The 15022-nt window shown below is 44.2% G+C and overlaps 1 protein-coding gene across 2 annotated transcripts in view; it reads left to right on the top strand.

Moving 5' to 3' along the window:
- Window positions 1-15022, top strand: part of agrn (agrin) — a 167409-nt gene that overhangs the window by 57383 nt on the left and 95004 nt on the right. For both annotated transcript variants that reach the window (XM_061074735.1, XM_061074736.1), the window contains exon 4: window positions 14172-14396. In XM_061074735.1, the coding sequence (XP_060930718.1) occupies window positions 14172-14396 (225 nt within the window). The remainder of the gene's footprint in view (window positions 1-14171; window positions 14397-15022) is intronic.

Raw genomic sequence — 15022 nt, forward strand, 5'->3', positions numbered from 1 at the left:
AAACATACATTTTTGTTATCTTCCTTCACATGTACACACACACACAACCACACACACACACACACACACACACAAACACACAGGGGGAGATGATACTGGCTCTGCTGAAATGCTCGATCCATCTTTACTTGCTGTTCCTCTCATCTGCAACCACTGATTCAAATCCTTTCTTCTTCATCGCTTTCTCTCACCAACGTTCACCTTTTTCTAAAACCTGCAGGCAACACACTCACAATTAGACACACAAAAACACACAACCACATCCACACGCATACCTGTTCAATACCACAAGAGGTTGTGTGTTTTGAGACTTTTTAATCTATTTATGCATTTTGTTTCTCTTGAATAATACATCATTATTTGTTATTTTCCCTGCGTACAGTTTGGGAGAATTGGAAAGTGAAAATAATAAAAGCAGAGCAATGTTGTAAATGCAAGGATAACAAGCCGCATGGCAGACAATAGTGGATATGTTATTGTACTTTTGTGGAATAAGAATGGTGGCAACTGTCAGGATCCAGATTTCTAAAGAATACTTCTGTTTTTCCATCCATCCATCCACCCACACACCCGCTGAACTCTGGACAGGTCCCCAGCCAACAGACGCTTGCATATATACACATAGTGTGAGTGCGGAGTTGTTACATTATGCAGACACATTAATTAATTCATCCCTTCCGTGTTACCTACAGAATTAATTCAATTGACGGCAATAGCGGGGGTGCACTCGCACAAAGGTCAGTCTGAGCTACAGGTGCACAGACTTGAGAGTGGAAGACAAGATCAACGACTGCAGCTGAAAATAGGAGGTCTGACTGCGTGGACAGTAAAAACGTTATGGACCATAGTGCTTACACACAATGACGAGAATGTTTTTGTTCATTATGAAACTCCAGTTTAACAAATTAGAATATGTCTAGATAATTAACGGGAAACATGGGCCGTTTGTTTAAAGTATGTACAACACAACGTGATCAGAAGTATCAACGATAGCATTCAACAGCTCTAAAATATTTAAATATCTAAAGAATATCTGTAATTTTCAACGTTTTTATATGCACATACTCCTGCCATGCTGTTCATTTAAGGAAAATACAGTATATCAACTGCATTCACTCCTCAAGATAACTCTGTGTTTGCTTTGTAGCAGAGGGTAAATTACACAGTCTTTATATTCGGTGGAAGACTGACCGTAAATTCCTCCACCACTGATTAAAAATGTGCAAACAGATGTTTCCAACTTCTGCCCCTGCTGTGGGGAGGTAGAACCTTGCGTGGAGATATTCAGCCACATGTAGCCGCGCATGTTTTGAGAATCCACTTGCATTGTCTCGTCTCGAAACCCAAACGACACAGTGCAGTGGTTCATCGATCCAGGTCCTTGTGACTCCGAGTCTTGCTGGTGCCTGTGTTAGCAGTCTGTGGAGACTCTGTTTACACCTGGGCTGGATTGTGAATGTTAACTGAGTGGGAGGAGAGGAACCCTGCAGCCTTTTGTTTTCAGGAGCCGCACAGACAAACGCCAAAGGAGAGAATATGTAGAGAGGTTGTTCGCTTGTTGGAAACAGACGTGTGTAAATCACTCTGTTTCCTCTGTAGTGCAAAGCGTTTACTCACTGCCGGTTTATGTCAGTGTCTCATTTCGGACACAGCACAAGAGAAATAGGTTTAGCGAGCACTTCTTCCCTTGACAATTCATGCTTTAACCCCCTTTGACTGCACGTAGAGTGATTTCTGTGAGCAGAAACCTAAATCGAGACGATATAACCTCCGTTGAGCAGCGGCCACGAGCGACAATTACAGAATAATGGCGTGTTAATGTTTTTTTTACCCCGCGATCGCTTATTCTCACAGCAGGGCACGGTGAAAAGAGTCAGGGACTCACAAGGTGAAAACAATACCAGGCCGGCTGTCACGGCCGGGAATCAATACCAGCGCCAACTGGTGGCAAATAAATAGCGTTTCTTGTGGCTGCTTCATAATAAAAGCTCCTCTGTGGTGCAGCAGCTGAAGAGTTTTAATAAAAAGCTCCGGGAGCAGGAAATGTTTGGTTTGCATTAGTGGAAACTTAATTAAGTTTTAATATTTCCAATGCCATCGGTTAACCTTGAGATCAGTTTATATTCAATAAATTAACAAACTGAAATGTGGAAACACATGCAAGTATAATTGGTAAATGATCTGTATTTATGACCACTCAAAGCACTTTACTGTACAATTCACCCATTCACACACACACATTTATACAGTGCATTATGTGCAGCACTTTCTCTATCAGTCTCTTCGGCATGGGACGTTCTGTTTAAGTGGACAATCCCCCCTGCCGCTGGAGCCGTCCCCCAAGTTACAAATAGGTAACATAAATCCAGTGTGCTAGTATTATTCTTCTTAAACTTTAATTTCCTCCCGTTGTGCAAAAATGAAGGTAAAATATCCAGAATATATATATATAGGTGCCAGAGTCTGCACAGTAGTGATCGTACTGACACATCGAAAATCCCGATAACTGAAAGTGAGAGTTTTAGTTAGAACTCTTCAGGCTGAAAGGTTTTTCCACACCAGGAGCCTTCAGCCGTCCCTGCCTGTTGGTTGTTGTCGTGTAGCCTGGACGATTTTGAACACGTCATCTCTGCTGTGTGTCCAACACGACGTTCGGTTCATGGTGAAATAAACACAAACCAAATGCTGTTAAAAAGCAATTTCTCAGCAGACTGAATAGGTCAGTTTCATAGTGTTTATCAGAGTCACTTGACGGGTGATGCTGACCGTGAGCTTTATTTTCTCTGGCACCAGCGAGAGTTCTACTTTGTTTCTTGTTTACACTGTAATCACATTAACTTCGTCCTAACTCTGTGAGGTCAGGCCAACGTGCACTCATTCCTCAGCCAGTGTGCTTGTTTTCGTACTTCTGGATCTTAAAGTGTTATTCACAATTAGAATAATAGAAACACATGCACGCTCTCGGTGCATGTGGTAATAATGCTTGCCAGAAAAGGAACAGAATCAAACCAAGTTTTTTTCATCCGAAGAAATGGCAGTACACTCTGCTCCTGCTGAAGCTTCATGCTGTCCATCAAAATACCTTCAATTAAACTATTGTCATGTTAAGCAGGGTCCTATATTGCAAGGGGTTTGCTTGATTTGAGTTTGTTATCTGTGTGTGTTTGTGTGCAACGTGCTCGTGCTAGCAGGGTAAATTGAAAGAGAGAGACATAATTAGAAGTTCATAAACAGCACTTTGGCCTTTTTCGCAAGAGTTTTAAACTATAATCCATCGGATCTTTGTTGTTTTGTTTATCGAGCCTCAATCTCTGGTACTAATTATCACCGTGGTATTTTCTCAGTCTGCTTACAAGAGATCATTTGTTGTCTTTTCCGTTGATGAGGTTTCCAAAGATGTTGCTTCATTACAAAAATAATCACAGGAAATGAAAAAGTCATGAGTTTGTTTGCTTGTTCAGAATTTGGCATCTGACCTTTTACAGTCAAGCTGACGTCTGAGCAGTGAGCATTTCAAACCGAGGTGTAACATCTGCATTTTATCATTGAGTCCTGGGTTAATAAAAATAAGTAAATACTTTATTCAATTCAAACATTTGTGGTCTTATTTTAGTCATAAAATGAGGTAAAATATTTTGTGTCGTCTTTTTTGCCAACATCTTAGTTACACAAAAATGTGTTTCACATTTACATTAGGAAAAAGTCAGGAAGAAAACTTTATTTCTTTCAACAGAAATGTTTATCTTCAGTATAGATTTCCCTGAAATGGCTGTAGATGTAATTGTTCTCATAACAGAGAACCGTTTCACATTTAATTATTCACATGGGACAGTTGAGAAGAGCGATAATGAGTTAGAATGATCAGAAATATAATTATCAGACATCTTTGATGCGTTTATCCCACTGTGACCCTACTCAGACCTGGTATTACAGCCGTCCTGAGTGATCCTACCACAAGTGGTCAGGAGTCTGAACAGGTCTTTCATATCTCACACATGGACCAACGTCGACTGTAGCTGACTTTTCAGCAGATGAGAATAACATCTCGTGCCTAACGCCCATCACTTATTAATCTGTGTTGGAGGCAAAGGCTAAGTGTGATTAACCAACGCTACACTGCACATTAATGCTGATTGTGGCTCCTCACCACCACTGGCTCCCACTAAAACAGCAGCTAATGAAAGGAAGCTTGTGGCATATGTTCCACTTAGCCCACTCGAGTCCCTGCACCTCTTTCTGGGGCCAGGATTGAGCGTCACTCCCTGATGGAAGTTCATTCATTTAAATAAAACCAGTTTCTCAGTTTGACGTCACGTTGTGTGCATGATTGTGCGTTGTACATGTGATGTTTTTTAGCTTTTAAACTAAGTGTGCGTAGTGAAATCCCTTTATCCCCGAACCAGAGCTGTGGTATAAATGTTTGCAGAAATGCTAACTGGATCTAATGAGTGTCATATCACTTGAATCAAGTGTCCTGGCCTGTGCAGAATGCAACTATTGAAGACAATATAAATGCACTATTGATTATGTGAGATTCTTAAAGAGGTAAACAAGCAAGCAGGTAATCACATTTTCTCTGCTGCCTGATTCATTTGGGCACTTAAGCCCCTTTTTGTTGCTTTCAACAAGCTTCAGCCTTAATCCAGGAGACACCGCTCTGGGTCCAAGCACTGACAGTTTCTCAATAGGTAATACTGACCTTATCCCACAGGCAGCCAACGTGACAGGGCAGGCCGTGAGGTTAAACAGTCTGTCCATCAGTGAGGGTCGTCAGTCTTTTCTTCTTATCTCTCATCTCTTTGAGCTCTGAAATGAAGTGAGTTGTAACACTCGAGCCGTGCGGATGGCTTGACGCGTGATGTGTAATCATCACGAGGGTCCTTCAGAAAGACTCTGAGGACACACTCTCGTCTGACCTAAGCACAACAAGTGTGCAGCATTAGCAGGGGGGGGGGCACCGTCACTGCAGCTTCACAGGAACTCTTCCAAACCCTGCACTGATTATACAGCAAACTAAATCATCATCACTTCCATCACGTGCAACAGTTTAATGAACACAAAGGACGTGCAGTGCAAGCCATTTTTCTTTTTTCCACAGATAATGAAACAAAACACATGGAGATACATACGTGCATTCATACGGATTCTGGGAATGCTGTTGCCATGACGGCGATCAGCATCAGTCAGCCCGTGCATGTCTGTGTCAGATGTGGTGAAATAAAACAGACCATTGATTCACAGTTGGACTGAGTTCCTGACCACTGCTGTATTTGTTCGACTCGGTCCACAGACTGACGGCACACTGCCACAACCCCCCCCCCCCCCCCCCACTGCCTGCTGGTTCCCAGTTTATTCGGTTTTGATTGATATTTCACATGCTGCATGTCCAAATTGCACCAAACCTGGCTCTGGTCCCTCTCTGGCAATTTACAATAGAAAAGCAAAGTGTGAGGCCAGTTCGATGAACAGTGTAAGAGATATGCCACATAGACAGAAAGACGTTTGTGGAATGAGTAGGTATATTTATATATTTACAAAGGATTAAATACTAATTATGGTGAAGGTGGGGATGCTGATGCAAACCACACAGAGAAGTATCACTAACGCTGCAGGTCCCTCAGCTCCTGGGGATATAGGATATTTCAGCTGCTTGTTTTTACTGCTCGGAACTTCTCTTTGTTCCCTCTTAGCGTTTTCATCAACTCCAATTCCAACAGCAGAAGCAGCTGCTTTTGTTTCTTTATAAACTGACAGTACGCTACCTGCTCAGCACAAGACAAAGTTAGGAACTAGCCGGTGAACATAAGGACACATTTAGTGACTAAAGAGCCATCTTTGGCTTCTTTAAGTAGTTGGTTGTTACCCAATCAGCTCAAAGTGGAATATTACACTCCTTCTACCCATCTGGAACACGACTCCATTGTTTTTCCTTGTTTGCCTGATGTGCAGATAGCAAACAGTTTGCTTAAACAACCTGGTAAACACCGGTGGATTTAGCAGACAACCTTTACAAAGGCTGTGTTTAAGTGAAGTGGTTTGTGTGAAATCATACGCTGTCCCTTTGAGGGACCTGTACATCTCTGTCTGTGTTTGTCATAAATGCCACATCCAGACGATTTAATCTCGTTCTGGCTTTTTTCTGTCACTCAGCAGAATAAATGGCTCCTGTGTAGTCATTTCAGATCCCCACCTGTGCTTTACTGCGGCTTTCAAGCGTGAGATATGTGGCGCTTGAAAAATGACAGCCTGCGAACAAATTGGACTATTTTGGAATCGTGAGACCTCACCGAATTGTAACATTTTAGTATTTTATCTGATGTTATTTATATTTTTCTTCAACATTCATCTATTTTGGGTGGGACGATGTCCTTTTGTCTGCCAAGATGAAGTGCAGCAGTTTACGTCCTCGTCCTTTGTCCTTTTAAACCATTTTTTTTCCCAGTCACGGTTCTGCATTGACCACGGCTCGGACATTTGAATTCAAATCTGTCCTTGGCTCTGCTGTGAGTGTGGCCAGGCGACTGGACTGGGACCAGGGCTTTAGCTTGGTTCCTTTTCTATTCTCAAGGGTAAAACAGCAAAGCATGTCAAAGAGAGAAACAGCTGTAGTTCAGTGGAGCTCTTTGAAGAACTACATCAAACACAAGAAATCATCTTCCAGCAATTGGCCTCAAAGTGCGTGTGTGTGTGTGTGTGTGTGTGTGTGTGTGTGTGTGTGTTAATCTGTTGGCCTTCCCTCAGTCCCTACCTCCTGCTCCTCATCACTTATACCTGGCAGCACATATCCATTCCCCTTTTTAATTCCTAGATCTCTATATATTGATCTCATCTGTCGACTGTTTTTATTTTCTCGCTGATGCCTTTTCCTTTTCTCCCATTCTCACCCTTTTCTCTTATCTCGCTTCCACACACTTCTCCATAACACCGCTCTCCTTCCCCAGCCTCTAAGTCTTACCTCGAATGGCCGACCCCTTTTTTTTTCTCGTTCAAACCAACCAGCAGGTGTTATATAGCACACAGACACACAATCTGGACACATAAACCAATACATTACAACCCGTAAGGTGACAGAGGAGTCGCCTCTGACAAAGCAACACAACATTTGAAAGAGCCTATTTTAACACTTCTAAATATCTAGCTTGATTAGATTAGCACTGAATTAAGGATATGGAAATGATAAATGGGTCAACTGTAGAAGTTCCTTTGAAGGATGAGTTTAAAATAGCAAACTGTTTTTTAAATGTCTGAATGTCTTCTCCTTCTTCTTCTTCTTCTTCTTCTTGCTGTGTCCCTAAACAACATTTAAACTGAGTTCCCCCATTTCTGTTTCTCCCCCTCTCTCTGTCACATCTTCTCGCTCTGTCTCCCTCCCTCTCTCTCTTTCGCTGTCTCTCTTCCCTTTTCTCCTGCTGGTGATAGAGGGGGGGGGGGGGGGTTGCTTGATTAGAACACACGTCGCCAAGTTCCCCCCCGACATCGCATCATTGCATTTGATTAGCTCCAATCCCTTGCTCCCTCCCTTATCACTGGCAGCACAACAGGTAGCAACACACACACACACACACACACACATGCGCGTCACAATCTCACTTTCAGACTTATCACAACTCCACGGCTGCCTGTAAACGTGCACTGGCTTATATTAACACACACACACACACACACACACACACACACACACACACACACACACACAAACACAGACACACACACACACACACACACACACACTGCTGGTGCTGTGGCAAGGTAAAGCCAGCATGATGCTGACAGCTCCCTGTCCCTAATGAAGCATTAATAAACTGCAGCACAAAACAGTGGATCAGAGAGCAGCAGTGGTCCCCCCCCCACCTGCCTGGCTGTCTGCACACTGCCAGAGGGAGAGATCAGAGGGGGGGGGGGGATCACTGTAATCCCCCCCATCCTCCAAAACCCCTCTGCTCCACTTTCCAGAGGAACCTCACCCCCAGCTCCTTGGTGCTGTGCTAATGCTTCTGTACTTTTCAGTTTTCAAATAGTCTATTTAGCTGTAAGTAAATGTAGTTTTACTGAAAAGTTATTGCTGTGAAGATAGTTAAATGGTAAATGGTTTGTATTTATCTGTTTTTGTTGATCTTGCCTATTGTTGGTGACCACTCAAAGCGCTTTACAGCACAGTTTTATTTCCCGACACATTCTGACAGTGTCTCTCTATCATACATCAGTCACACAGTCATCAGAGGGGTTGAGGTTCAGTTAGGGTTGCAAAATTCCGGGAATATTCAAAGTTGGAAACTTTCCATGGGAATTAACGGGAATATACGGGAATTAACGGGAATAAACGGGAATATACGGGAATAAACGGGAATATATGGGAATTAACGGGAAACAACTGGAAATGTTGTGGGTAATTTATACTAACTGTATTTACCTTGTCATATACAGACATAAATATAAACATTTGGTTTTGTTATAGGCTGATTTGAGTCCTGAGGAAACTTTGGGCACTTGACTATATGCTTCTGCATCTTTGTGTCTTTCTTAACGTAGGTCTTTGCACAGTATTTGCAAATGTACACAGCCTTTCCTTCTACATTGGATGGAGTGAAATGTTTCCACACATGAGATAGTGCACGTGGCATTGTTCTGTAGAATAAGATGAGAAAAAAGTTTGTAAAAAAACACTAATGCAATGCCAGAGATATAAATAGTTAGCCAAACAATTGGAATCTTCTGTAGACATATCTTACAATTGATGGATAAATGAATGGAAATAGGCTAGATGAACAGATGAACAATCCTCAATCAGCATGCTAATATATTTTCCCCAGTAATATCATCGAAACTTACCTGACTAGTCCTGCTCACTACAGCAGGCCTCAATAGCCCTGCTGTAGAGTGAGGGATGCTGGGAATTATCTGTGCATGTGATGGAAGAATGCACAGTGGAGGGTTGAAACTCAACGTGCAGCGTGTGCTGCATTCCATACATCTTTAAAATAGAGTTTTGAATGATGTTTTTATTGCTCAGCATTTAATTTGCGTAGTTGTTTTTTTTCAAAATTCCCGAGCTTAACTTCCCATGGAAAGTTTCCAGAAAGTTTCGAGAAATTTACCGGAAACTTTCCACCCCTTTGCAACCCTAGTCATATATCAGTCACACAGTCAGCAGGGGGTTGAGGTTCAGTATTTAGCCTCTTGGGATCTAACCTGGCCGACCAGTTCGATGGACGACCCGCTCTACCTCCATGGAATCACCTCTTCCCTCTTGTTTGGGGCTGTGGACGACTGACTGTAAAGAGGCGTCGGATTTAGAGCAAAGTGGAGTTTCTGACTTTCGCTGTTTCTCTTCACTGTGATGATGCTCAGCGCAGCTCGTTAGGATGTCTGTGTGGACTGGGCCTGTCCTGTATTTGTTAGACAGCTCATCTGTCGACAGAATCCCCAACAGCTCGTCTTTTCATCATTTCTCTTTGCGGCACATCTCCTCTCCTTCTTCTGTGCACGTTCAAGAAGAATGAAGTTTTCTGTGCTCGTCTCCACTTTGCATCTGTAACACACTGCCTGGTTTTGCCCTCAATCTGAACACACATTAAAATTTAACTCTTCTCACAAGTTACCTGCTGGAATCCGTATTACCTCTGCAGCTACAGCATAGTACATGACAACCAGACTGATTTCTGTCTCAGTTTGTGCCTTTATTTATGCAGCTGCAGGGATGTTCATGTGTTACACCTGATGTGTGAACGTGTGTATTCAGGAATTGCCGCGGCACATGAATTCCCAATTTGGCAGGCGGGTGGTGCAGTCACAGTACGTTCCTGGTGGGCAGACAATGCCTCTTTCACTCGGATCCAAATGAAAGCGCTGAGCGGAGATATTCCAGAAGGTGTGTCCATTCAATCGCTGCATGGCGGTGATTAGAAGAATTAGAGCGATTGTTCAGGAAGAACAAGCAATTAAATCAGCTGTAAGGGAGAGAAAAGAGTTCACAAGGCTTTCAAGAATAGAAAAGAATAATAGAATTCTATAAGAAGCGATTCCACCTACATCTGTTCGCTGTATGGGGATTTCATATCTCAAGAAACGTTCATCGCAGTGGCTGCAGATTTGATATATGTATGGTTGATAACTCAGGGATGTAAAGTGTTGAAGCTGGTATGATTTGGACACAAATTATATTCAATATTAATAAACAGTCGACCAGTTTCTTGCAGACAGTTGGGTCAAAACGGGCCTGCCAGCAATAATATTTGTCCCACCAGAGCATTTTGATCATGTGATTATTTGTATTTCACCATTTCAAACTGACGCAGACATTAATAAGATAATCTCTGTCATGGCAACATTTATATAATCACTTCTGTTGCAAAGTGAAAGCACAATGTTTGATTGTTGCTGCGATGCTTTATATCGAGCCGAATTACAGAGATTTTATTTTTGAAACGTTGTGAACTTGTGTCAGTTGCTTAACAGAGTTTTGATGTAGCGGAATGTGAACAGTAATAAAGCAGATTCAGTTTCATTTTATAAAAAAAAAAAAAGCTATAAAATCGATGCTGAAAACAGTGTCAGAGAGGAAGCTTCAAGCAGCTCCCCCCCCCCAGACCGAGTAAACAGCCATGTTTGGAACAGGTCTTTGAAATCATACATGTGAATACATGAGGGAATATTCTTTTAATTGGGCCTCAGACAGCCGCCTGTCCTCTCGGTGTGTCCTCTCCTTCCCTTGTCACGATCTGGAGATGTGATCTCTCTATCTGTGCCGCTTTGCCTTTGCTTCAGTGTCACTTTGCGTTTCTATCTTCTCGTCTATCTGTTTCCTTATCTGTGTTCTTTACTCATTATCTTCCTACATCGAAACCTCGCCCAGCTCTACTCCAGCGAGGGAGGCTGATCTAATTGGTATCCAGGATCATTCTAATTTAACGGAGGCGACGCTGCCGACTCCTTCAGCCTCTCGCTTTCTCTCCTTTCTTTTGCCACCTTGCACGTAATAAAAATGAGAAAATATAACAGAGAACTCCCTGAGGTTTAATGTGGTTAGTGTGTGTTTTTTTTTAATGTGCTCTTGTTACACCGATCACACTCGCAGAGGCAATTTTCCTGCTTGTCTGAGTCTGGGAAGAGATTTTTATTTGCACTAACACCCCTCCGAGGGTAGAGCGTCCTATCCAAATCGGCCTGTTAGCATTCACCCCCCCCCCGTCCTGTTCTACCTAGCCCTGGTGCCCGTCCCCCTCTTTGCCTGTCTACACGCCTTCCTTTCACTCAGAAGAAAGGAAGGCTGGGGAGGGAGAGGGGGAGAGAGAGAGAGAGAGAGCGAGAGAGAGAGAGAGAAAGCAGGGATATTATTTAATGAGATCAAGAAGTGTGGGGTGGATGCTGTTTACTGTCACAAAGCAAACTCTCTCCTCTCCCTCCTCTCCCTCCTCTTCCTCCTCCCCCTCCTCTTCCTCCTCTTCCTCCTCCCCCTCCTCTCCCTCCTCTTCCTTCTCTCCCTCCTCCTCCTCCTCTTCCTCCTCTCCCTCCCTCCTCTTCCTCCTCTTCCTCCTCTCCCTCCTCTCCCTCCTCTCCCTCCTCTACCTCCTCTTCCTCCTCTCCCTCCTCACTCTTCTATCCATCCTTTCCCTCCTCTTCCTCCTCTTCCTCCTCTTCCTCCTCTCCCTCGTCTCCCTCCTCTCCCTCCTCTTCCTCCTCTCCCTCCTCTTCCTCCTCTCTCTCCTCTTCCTCCTCTCCCTCCTCTTCCTCCTCTCTCTCCTCTTCCTCCTCTCCCTCCTCTCTCTCTCCTCTCCCTCCTCTTCCTCCTCTCCCTACTCTACCTCCTCTTCCTCCCCTCCCTCCTCTCCCTCCTCTCCCTCCTCTCCCCCCTCTTCCTCCTCTCTCTCCTCTTCCTCCTCTCCCTCCTCTTCCTCCTCTCCCTCCTCTTCCTCCTGTCCCTCCTCTCCCTCCTCTCCCTCCTCTTTCTCTCCCTCCTCTCCCTCCTCTCCCCCCTCTACCCCCTCTCCCTCCTCTCGCTCCTCTTCCTCCTCTCCTTCCTCTCCCTCCTCTCCGTGTGACTTTGTGCGTGTTGTTGCACTGACCTTTTACCTGCTGCGAGAGAGAACACAAGGTCTTTAGTGCAGCGCTGTTTCCCACAGGCCATCAGTGTCTCATTGTTCATATGATGAGACACAAATAAGAGGAGAAGTGTCACAGTCGCTCTCTGGTCTGAATTGGCCGCCAGTCAAACACTCCGTCACAGGCTCACACTTTCCTTCAGTCTCCTTAAGTTCCAGCAGTAATTCGGCACTTTATTTTGAAGTTACTTATGTGGTGTCTCTGCCATAAATTAGGCGTGGAGTCAGTTTCAAAGTTCGCTGCTGCAATACGGCACAAATGTAAAATGGGAAAGGAGAAGAAAAAAGCGTTAGTTAACGAGTCGAACGCACCGAACCTCAAAAGGACTCGACAGGAGAGAGTGGAAAAAGAAAGGAGGGGGAAATGTGTCACGAAGATGAGGAAAGGGAGGCGGGTGGGGGGGGGGGGTATCCTTTGATCAAGAGCACTCCTTGTAGCACTGCTGTCTCCTTACACATCTATAATATATTTCTGCACACACTCCTGTCTCTTATTAACAAGCCAGCGCCATGCCGTCCGGAAGGCAGGTGTAGGAATGTTATGTGGAAATTCATTCACTTGAAAAAACAAAAAACAAAATGCACGGCAAAGAATTTGAAATGTAATATATGCACCCCCCTTCCCGCCTCCTTTAAATTAAATTCATTGATGTTGGTTGTAACAAAAGAGGGTATAATATCAAACATGAGTAAATATCTGTTCTAAAAGAGGCAGGCTTAGGAAATGAGAGGGCTGCCGCTGCTCGCCTCCTCTCTCGCGGGAGACCATGTTTGTCCCTGACAGTCATAAATATGGATCATGCAGCGAGATGACAGCGATTGTAATCTGGTGGCCGCCTTTTGTCGAGCATATGAAACCCGAGAAAAGCTCCCATCGGTGGCGAACACAGACCAAATTAAAAGTTGCACCCTCTCCCATCACTGGAATGAGTCACTCAGCGACAAGTGGCACGCTGTTTAATTAGGGTGGAAACAAAGACCTCAGGGGGTGGAGGCGGAGGTGGGGTAATGCTCTCTCCCTTTTCCCTCCTCTCTCTCTCTCTCTCTCTCTCTCTCTCTCTCTCTCTCTCTCTCTCTCTCTCTCTCTCTCTCTAGCTTGCTCTCATTTGTAGAAAAGTAAATATTCAGAGAGTCGCTTTTCAGCCGTGGCGATTAAAGCATGCCCGAGCATAGCAAAAGAGAATGTGTTATGAATGCAAAGCTCCTAATTCAATTCACTCCGCGCCGCGAAAATGAAACTCAACTTGGCCGAGGAGACAGCTGTGGCAGTGGCTCCTTAACCAGGGGTGTTGAGTCGTTCCCCAAACCCAGAGGAACTGTGCTGGTCTTCCACTAGTGCCCCTGCAGCCTCTTAAGAAAAGGCGGCCTGGATTCACTCCAGTGTACAGTGGCAGCGAGTTTCCTGGAGTGCAGCTGGTTGAAAGGTTGCACTCTTTAATGTAAGAACTAGGGTTGAAAAATCCCGGGAATATTCAAAGTTGGAAACTTTCAATGGGAATTAACGGGAATTAACGGGAAAAAACTGGAAATGTTGTGGGTAATTTATACTAACTGTATTTACCCTGTCATATACTGACATAAATATAAACATTTTGTTTTGTCATAGGCTGATTTGAGCCCTGAGGAAACTTTGGGCACTTGACTATATGCTTCTGCATCGTTGTGTCATTCTTAACATAGGTCTTTGCACAGTATTTGCAAATGTACACAGCCTTTCCTTCTACATTGGATGGGGTGAAATGTCTCCACACATGAGAGAGTGCACGTGGCATTGTTCTGTAGAATAAGATGAGAAAAAAGTTTGTGAAAAACACTAATGCAATGCCAGAGATATAAATAGTTAGCCAAACAATTGGAATCGTCTGTAAAAATAGTTTACAATTGATGGATAAATGAATGGAAATAGGCTAGATGAACAGATGAACAATCCTCAATCAGCATGCTAATATATTTTCCCCAGTAATATCATCGAAACTTACCTGACTAGTCCTGCTCACTACAGCAGGCCTCAGTAGCCCTAGTAAGAACTCCTCTGTTTCTGACCCAGTGTTGTTTTGATGTGTGTCCCTGCAGCTCTGAAGGACCCCTGCAGTGAAGTGAAGTGCAGCTACGGCAGCACCTGTGTCCAGTCGACCGACGGCCTGGCGGCTAAATGCATGTGCCCGCTCGGCTGCGAGGGCAAGGCCGAGGAGACGGTGTGTGGCAGCGATGGGAAGGACTACCGCAACGAGTGTGAGCTCCATCAGCACGCCTGCAAGAGCCAGAAGAACATCCGTGTGCACTCCCAAGGGCACTGTGGTGAGATATCTCTCTCTCTCTCTCTCTCTCTCTCTCTCTCTCTCTCTCTCTCTCTCTCTCTCTCTCTCACTCTCTCTCACTCTCATGTCCATCCATCTATTAGCTATAAACCACCTTGCACTCCATTGCAGGGCCATCATATACCTCTTTTACAACAAAGTTAGTGGGTAAACATGTTTATTTAAATGTGGTTATACCCACAAAACAAAGGCAAATGGCTCCTTTCCCTTTGCCAGTGAAGGAGTTTACCTTTCAGTTGTCCCCCCCCCCCCCCCGGTGCGTAATGTTTGAAGTCACAAATCCTTTGGAAGCCTTACTGCCTTTTCGGTGTTGCGTCTTGCACGATAAGAAAAATCACTGACGCACATGGTTCGGTCGATGTAGAAAAACAATAAATACTCCGTAGTTTGTGGCTTTTACGCACCAACGCCCGGAAGCTCAATTCGTGGGAAGGTGTGAAAATCTTCAGTGTAAGCATCCAGAATGCCTTAAATAAAGAAGAGGAAGAAGAGGACAGCGCATTCTACCGGGTGTCACACTTCCATTACTTTCCATCTTAGCCTGAGCCGCTTAAAGACTGTGTCCCCCCCAGAGTAGAGTTGGGAACCGAAACTCAGCTCCAAATT

The sequence above is a fragment of the Limanda limanda genome, chromosome 7, assembly GCF_963576545.1.
Source record: "Limanda limanda chromosome 7, fLimLim1.1, whole genome shotgun sequence".
NCBI lineage: Eukaryota > Metazoa > Chordata > Actinopteri > Pleuronectiformes > Pleuronectidae > Limanda > Limanda limanda.